This window comes from Penaeus japonicus, unplaced genomic scaffold (assembly GCF_977035675.1).
Source record: "Penaeus japonicus unplaced genomic scaffold, GWHDUDI00000001_assembly GWHDUDI00000020, whole genome shotgun sequence".
Classification (NCBI taxonomy): Eukaryota; Metazoa; Arthropoda; class Malacostraca; order Decapoda; family Penaeidae; genus Penaeus; species Penaeus japonicus.
In genome coordinates this window covers 36,731,836-36,740,259 of record NW_028234422.1, presented here as the reverse complement: position 1 = coordinate 36,740,259, position 8,424 = coordinate 36,731,836, and the positions used below count along the sequence as shown (strand labels likewise).

At 49.3% G+C, this 8,424-nt stretch overlaps 1 protein-coding gene across 1 annotated transcript; it reads right to left on the bottom strand.

The window, feature by feature from the left end:
- Positions 1-3,437: 3,437 nt before the first annotated feature.
- Positions 3,438-5,356, bottom strand: LOC147469685 (uncharacterized). The gene has a single exon (XM_086547873.1). It carries the CDS (start codon positions 5,028-5,030, stop codon positions 3,438-3,440), a length of 1,593 nt encoding a protein of 530 aa, XP_086403999.1. The 5' UTR covers positions 5,031-5,356.
- Positions 5,357-8,424: the final 3,068 nt, after the last annotated feature.

Genomic DNA, 8,424 nt, shown 5'->3' with positions numbered 1-8,424 from the left:
GTCACGTGACGGAAATCCGAAACCAGTGAGATGGAAGGGAAGGATTAGGATGGAGGACGCTCGAGCTATGAAAGGATAATGGGATGGGGGTGAGGGTGAGGTCGTCGCTTCTCAGAAAGATAAGGAGAAGGGATTTAAAAACGGGAAAGGGCTCTCTCTCACGGGAAATTTACTTTAATAAGTGATAATTAAAAGGTGGGCTGGGGATAGGGGCAACAACCACCAAATAAAAACAACAAAAACAGAACACGTAAAAACGAACATAAAACAAACTAAGAAACACGAAGTTAAAAGGTAAAAGCGTAAGACTAAAAGCAAGGTAAAAACGTAAAAATATAAAAACAAGAGGTAAAAGGCAACACTAAAACATGAATGAAAAAAATACTAATAAAGGAGACGGTGGCAACCTCCCCGGGCCAGCCAGCCGCGCTGGCGCGTGATTGGCTGGCCGCGGGGAGGTTCCCACGCTCAACTTATAGTAAAAACTTTTAAGCTAAAAGACTTAAAAGAAACTAAACATATTAAAACTGAACTTAAAATGAACGTAAAAAAGAACTAAAAACGCGTAAAAGGGTTAAAACTGAACAAGGGAAGGGGGGGAATGAAGGGTAAGGCCAAAATAGACAGGAAGGAAGTAGAAGAAGTTCACAATAGATAAAAGGATGGATATTGCCCAGCTCAAAAAACTGGCTCCTCTTCCTGCTCCCAATTCGCAGAAAAAAGATCGCGGCCGAGGCCTGCTCTCCTCCCTTCGAGCCAGGCTGTGTGTCGGTCTATCCAGTCGGGGCACCATGAATGAAGTTTGTGGAGTTGTCTATCCACCACCCTGCGCCAGTGAAGGTTCAGGGGAAGCACAGAAGCTCTCTCGTGCAATCGTGATGACGACACAAAGTCGTCCCACTTTACATCATAGACCCATCGGAGTGTTCTATTCTGGATGACCTGTAGCTTGCGCTTGTTTGTATGTGCTGCGAGTGTGAGTGTAAGAGGGTTGTATGTGAGAAGGGGGTGTATCATGGCTTTGAAGAGGTGCAGCTTTGTGCGCGGGGCAGCACTGCGAAATCGCAGAAGCGATTGTAAGGCCTTGCGAGCCAATGCGGCTTTTTGATTGATATGATTATGAAATCTAAGCATATAGTCGTAATTTACACCGAGTACAGTGCAGGAGAGAGTGGTTGCGAGAGGTGCTTGTTGTCTGTCGAAAGAGTTTAAGTATATGTGATCGTATGGAGGATTGTGTCGAGGGTTTATAAAGAGGACTTTTGTCTTTGTCGCGTTAGTTTTGATAAGCCACTTGTACTCCCATTTTGAGACTTTGTCGAGCTCGTCATTAATTCGCCGGACGACACCGGGCAGCGAAACATGTCTAGCTAATTGCGTACAGTCGTCAGCGTAAAGAAGCGTCAGTGAATCGGGGTAAATGGGGTCGGGGAGGTCATTTGTGTATAAGATGTATAGTGTGGGGCTGATTATGCTGCCCTGAGGTACACCTGCGTGCATGCAAATGGTATCCGAAATGTTACCTTTGAATTTCAACTTAAGCTTTCTATCATCCAAGAAGCTGCATAACAGCCTCTTGGTGCACACTGGGAAATTAAATTTAGTGCACAGCTTGTACTTCAGGCCAGCATGCCAGACCGTGTCGAAGGCTCGCTCCACATCTTTTGTCACGAGGACTGTCTTCAAATGTCTGTCCTTATTGTTTACACAATAAGACGTCAGTATGTTCAGTACGTCTTGCGTCGAGCGATGGGAGCGAAAGCCAAATTGTTTTGAAGAAAGTAAGTCATTGTCTTCAAGATACCGCCTTAGTCGGGAATTTATGATCTTTTCAAAAATTTTACCTAATGTCTCGAGTAGACTAATTGGGCGGTAATTCTTGGGGTCAGATAAGTCTTTTTGTGGCTTAGGGATTAGGGCCACCAAAGCAGTTTTGAAAGGTGAGGGATAGTAGCCAGAGGCTAATGAAGTATTATACAGGTGCGTCATAGCTCGTAAAACGTTGTCGGGAAGATTAATTAATACGTCTCGTCCAATCTGTGAGGAGCCTGGAGCTTTTCGAGGTGTTCTCTTAATGATTTGTTTTACCTCCTCCAGCAAAATGGGAGCACTGAGTTCGCACGTGTCGTCCAGATTACCCAGGTGGATAATCTGCTCTGGTTCTGTTTCTATCCTGTTGTTCTGGCTCCAGGTGTTAATTAAATTTACGTTATCGTTTGCAAAGGGGATAGGCTGATGAGGATAGAATACAGTTTTCCAGTGATCATGAAAAATTTTAATAACATCCACGGGATCTGAATATTGAATGTTGTCCTTGAGGAGGTGATTGAAGGGAGGGAAATTACTACCTTTTAATTGGCGGATCTTCTGCCAAAATTCCCGTGGATTGCGAACTCTCGTTGATTCTACTTTAGTAATTAAATTATGCCAAAAAATTTTGCGGTCGTTATCAAAACTATCGATGACGTGGTTTCGTAGGATAGTGAGGTCCCACCTCACTCGGTGCAGACTATTTAAATTATGAATAAAACGAGTCCTAAAGCAGGTCAGAAGACGCTTTGTTCTCTCAGAAGGATGAAAGGATATTCTGTCCTTGTATCGCTCCCTGGGGATGGAGCGAAGCATGGCAGCAGAAATCCATGAGAAGAGATGATGCCAATGCCTATTTATTTCGAGGGAATTTTCCCCATCAAGGTTAAAATCAAAATCTTCAGCTTCTAAGAATGATTTGAAATCGTCCCAGTTTGCTTTTTTGTACCGGAATGACGGTGTTTCTTTGTTTTGTATAGGTGACATAGAAAGTTTGATAATCATGGGTATGTGGTCCGAACCGATGTTCGGGCCAGGTTGTATGTGTGAGTGGTAGGCGAGTGCCGCCCTGTTCCCGAAAACGAGATCAGGACGACCCTTACCTCTGCTTGTATATACGGTGTGGAAGTCGGGTCCGATGTAGTGCAGTGTTTTTGTTTGGAAAATAGACAAGAGCTGTCTACCGTGTGCGTTGTTGTTTGTGTGGTGGAAGGCGTGATGTGCTGCGTTGATGTCACCGGCAAAGAAAACTGGGAGGTTATTATAGCTAAATAGCTTGTTGAAATCAGCAAGAGGTAAATTTGAATTAGGTCTGATATAAGCAGTGGCAATCATTACAGGGCCTTGTTGCGTGAATAGCTTTACAGCCATGAAGTCAGGATGAATGAATGGCGGTGAGATGAACTCGAAATGGAGGGTGGATTTTATGAGAATACAGGACCCTGTATACAAGCCGTCTTGTGATTGTCTCGATGTGTAGCCGAAGTGTTTAATAGCATAGGAATTAGTAATAGAGGTAGAGTTTAAAAGAACAACATCGGGACTTTCCTGTTCTAAAAACTCGTAAAAAATGTTCCGGATGTTAAAAAATGACCTTACATTCGCTTGTACGATCGTCAGCATACCAATCAAGGAGAGTGAACGGTCTTAGGCTTCACCTTGTATGGCGTCTGTGGCTCCCGGAAGCGAGAGCGGGAGCGAGCGCGCCCGTGGGGCGACAGCTCGGCACCCTTGCCCAGGTGGGCTACTCTGGCGAGCTCGCCAGGGTCAGGAAGTGACTCCTGAGAGTGGGAGACGCGGAAGTCTCGGGAATCGGCGGACCAATTCCCGATGCTCCCGCGTTCCCCGAGTGTTCCCCTGTCAGGGAGAATTGGTCCCGCCCCTGCCAGGGGGGCGGGACACGTAGCAGCACCCATGTCGTGCACGTCAACGTGCTCGACATCGATGCTGCTGTTGGAGGAGTCCGACAGGATGGTGTTGTCGTGGACCCCGGAGGCCGGGAGCGACGGGTCTTTTCTGTCTTTTTTGGTGTGTTTGTTTAGTGGTGAGATTTGTTTGCGTTTCTGTTCAGGTGTGTTAAGGGTAGTTTTTTCATGTTTAGTTTCTCGTTGTTTACGTTGTGGGAGTGGCTGTTGTTCGTGAGAGGTAGAGGGCTGTGGCTGTGAAGTGGGCGCCACTCTATCTGTGGTGTTTGTGTTTGTTTGTGTGTGAACTTCAGGTATGTATAGGTTCTCGTGTTCGAAGATCTCCTCGGGAATTACTATGCTCGGGAAACCGTTTTTCTGTAAGAGTATAGGGACGATGTTTGCGAATTTTTTGGCGTTGTATCTGGCGGCAATCAAGGCCACATGGAGTATAGCTTGTATTTTCGGATCGGTGTTTGGAGTGAAGGTGTTTGTCTGAGGGAAGTGAGGCTGGGGCGGCATAGCTCTTCCCGAGGGAATCGCGGTGTTTGTTTGTGTTCTGGAGGGAGTGGATGTTTGTAAGGGTCGTGTTGCTGTTGCGTATGTTGTGTTATTGTTTTGTGTTTTTAGTGCTTGTCGTTTATTTTTGATGATTTCTTTGCGTGTGGGGCAAGACCCGCTGACGGCGACGTGCTGTCCACCACAATTGCAACATTTGGTGGGCTTGTTGCAATTGGCAAAGAAGTGACCTTCTTCGCCACAGCGACTGCACCTGGCTTCGAGAGTACAGGTGTGTTTGAGGTGATTGTATCTGTAGCACTTCAGACACTGGTCAACCTGAATAAAACACTCAGGTTCTATGTTGTAAGGGGGGACGGATGTGTGGAACATCACGATCCCACGAGATAGGAGTTTCTGTGCCTCCTCGGGCGCAGAGCATCGGATCTTCACGATCCGGGACTCGGGTGGCTTGTAGACATCCACCACAGTGACGTCATTCATGGCTGAAACCTCGGCCTGAATAGACTCGGCCGATCGTGGTAAGATGGTCTTATCGACCTTCTTAGCCACGACCGTACACTTTGCCTTGGTCTCGGGAGAAGGAAGAGGCTTAAAGCCTGCGGCCGCGAGTTTCCTCTGGCCATCGGTCGTCAGGAAGGGAGTCAGCTGTTCTTGCCTAGCAACAACAACCTTGTAACCATTGTGAACTTTAATGCAGTGAGTTACGGCTACCTCTGTTATGGTGAAGATTTTCTGGAGGGCCACCTCACAGGAGATGGGCCCCCCAGAATATGCTAATTTGATCATGTGACCCATGATACCATAGCTCGAGGATGATGGATGATGGGAAAAAAGGGGGAATGGAGGCTAGCAAAGCTAATCAAAATGACAGGACTTGGTAAGATGCGGTTGTGGAATCAGAAAGTTCAAAGCACACTGTGAAGTTGAACCGTCTTTGTGTGTTAGGGCCGGGCAGGCACAAGGCCCTGTCAGGCGGGTATAACCCTTATATGCCTGACCGGATCCCTCGCAGTAAGACAATCCACTACACAGTGCGTCGCGAATTATTTAAGTGTTCTCTGAACAGGTAAATAATTCGCTAGCTGCAAGCAGGTATTGGCGAGTATCCAGGGATACCACCAAGGGCCAGGTCAGTCAGGCTGTTAGCAGAGGTATCAGCGATCGTCAAATCTCTCTACGAATAACCTCAACAACAACGAAAAACCTTGGATCTAAAGAAGGTCCATAAGGATAAGGATAAGCCAGATTTGCGGAGCAGATGCTACGCCGGGCTTGTATGCAGTGACGCGAGCCCGCCTGTGCCAGCGTGTGCTGACTCGTGAGAGAATGTGCCAACGAGTGTTGACGCGATCTGAGCTTGGTCCTTACCCAACGCAGTGCCCAGCTACGTCAGTAACCGCCAGGTGACAATGGAAACTCACGAGCTTGGGCGGGGCTCGATCTGCCGACCACAGGGATGTGAAGTCGACACGCTACCAATGAGCTAACCAGACGGCTAAGAAGGTCCAGTTCAGTTCAGTTCAGAGAGATTTGCGAAGGCTTTCCTTCGCCCGGGCTATATGCACGAGGCGGCCCGGCCTCTGCCAGTTATAAGTGCTGACTCATCTGATCATCATAACTGAATGCTTACCGTGGCGGTTGGATTGCCTGAAGGCGCTCCAGTTGCCACGGGGAAAGCAATAGGCATAGCCGCCTTACCAACCCGGCGGCTGTCGTCTCAGGGCCCTGCCTGAGGAAGCGAGTGTGCTCGCATTCCATCAGATAGTGCTCTAAGTTGGCGTCCGGCGCGCCACAATGGCTGCAGCGTCGCTCATCATGCCCAATGGTGGGTATGATTTGCCACGCACAAGGGTAGCCTAATCTCAGTCTGTGAAGACTGACTTCGGCTCGCCTTGGTATTCTGTTAGAGAGTATCAGCGACTCATAGCCTGTGGCATCTGAGTACCAGCTGGCCGAGGGGGAGGCTCTCGCTTCCTCTCTGTGGCGCTGCAGGGCACCGACCTGCCCTGCAGCCATCAATTTACGCCTTAGCAGTTCTCGGCTAGGATGCACCACAAGATTACTCAAGGGTTTTTTCCTGCCTTCCTCCGCTAGCCTGTCAGCTACATCGTTCCCTTTAATACCAACATGGCTTGGAATCCAGTTGATGATAATGCGTCTACCCTGATCCAGGATTCTCTGAGCAATAGTGAGAATCGTGGTCAGAAGGTAAACGTTATCAAGGGGCGTGCTTTGCTGCAGGCTGTCAATGGCGGCCCTAGAGTCTGTATGTATGACAACATGCCCGTCCGTCTGGGCTGCATGGGCTAGGGCTCCCATAATAGCGACAGCCTCTGCTTGGAGCGAGGAGGCATTGTCGGACACCCGCATAGCTTGTGCTACGTCCCTTGCTGCAAAGCCGGCGCCTGCAGTGTGGGAAATGGGGTCTACAGAACCATCCGTGAAGTAGGTTTTACTACCTGGTGGAGTGATTTCTGCAATGTTCCTCTCCGCCTCAGCCTTCAAAAGAGACGGAGAGTACTGAGTCTTTCTCCTTGACAGGTTCATGACAGAATACTCTATCAAGGATCTTGCCCACGGCGGGGCTGTGGCATAGTCAGGGTGGGGGAGGTCCATGCCCTTGACCAACAGAGTCTCCTTGAGCTCAAAGCGTATCAACACCCTGGCTGTATGAGACAGCCAGGAGTTGTTGGCAAAGAGTTCATGGTTCTGTGCAAGCCGACGCTGCACTTTTTGTCTTAGCTGCGAGTCCGACGGGGACTGTAAGACCTTGGCAAGAAACTGAGCCGCCATCTGATCGATCCGGGTGTCCAGAGGGAAAAGGTTGGCCTCCAAGAGGAGGTTGGCAACCTTAGCCCATATAGGAGCACCCAGAATGATCCTGGCGGCATCGTTTTGCATGACGTCAAGCCTTTGCCGTAGTCCAGGCTTGACCGTAATCAGGGCGACGGAGGCGTAGTCCACAATGGGACGGACAGCGTGTACATAGAAGGATCTTAGTACACGGTGGCCAGCCCCTAAGCGCCGCCCTGACAGAGCTCTCATGACAGAGAGTCTTGCCTTGGTCCGTTCTAGGAGGTATTGAACCTCCGAGCGGAAAGTAAGCTTACTGTCAACCCATACACCCAGGTATTGGAAGACATTAACCCACTCTAGCTCTATCCCTTGGACTCGCAGCCTTTGGTCTCGGACATCCTGTTTCAGCGCCATTGCCTTCGATTTGGCTGCTGAGATCTTAAGCCCGACTCTGCGGCATTCCTCAGACATTAGATCCAGACAACGCTGGGTCTTTCTGATTAAATTCTCATTCTTCCTCCCAACAGAGATAATTGCCAAATCATCTGCATATGAGATGATCTTGCACCCCGCTGGGAGTGGAATGTCGAGGATGCTTAACATGAGGGTGTTAAACAGAGCCGGGCTGAGGACCCCCCCTTGTGGAGTGCCATTCTCCAGGGGTAGATGCCTGGAAAGGTGACCTTGGAACTTCACTCTGGCAGTTCTGTCCCGAAAGTAGTCACCAATCCAGGCAAGCAATCTGCCCTTGATTCCTTTGCGGATCAGGACCTCTTGAATGGCAAGTGGGCTCGCCAATTCAAAGGCCTTCTCCAGGTCCAGGAAAACAATGACAGATCTGGTGATGCTGACAGTGCTCAGTAAGGTGGCTATACTGTGAGCAGTGCTCTTACCCCTTGTGAACCCGTGTAGGTGTTCATGTGGAGGTCCCAGCTTCCATTGGAGCCGGTTCAGTACCATTCTCTCTGCCGTCTTTCCCAGACAGCTGAGTAGAGAGATGGGGCGGTACCGACCCGGCTCCTTTGGTTTAGGGATGGGAACTATGTCAGCCCTCTTCCAGCACTGTGGTAGTGAGGAAGTCTCCCAGGACCTGTTGATAAGATGCAAGAGTGCAAGCTCACCTTCAAGTCCTAGGTGGGAAATGATGGGGTAGGAGATCCCATCACAACCCGGGGCTGACCGCGAACTGGTCTTATATGTTCGCCTTAGTTCCCTCAGAGAGAACATGGCATCGGCATCATCAGGCTCGACCGCCTTTTCTCTGATGAGGGCATGCCTGCCTGGAAGCAGTTCCTCTTGGCATGCCCTCAACTCTGCTGGTAGACCGGCGCTACTTGTTCTTGCAGAGAACTCGAGTGCCAGTCTCTCTGCCTCCGACCGCGGGTCATGGTGG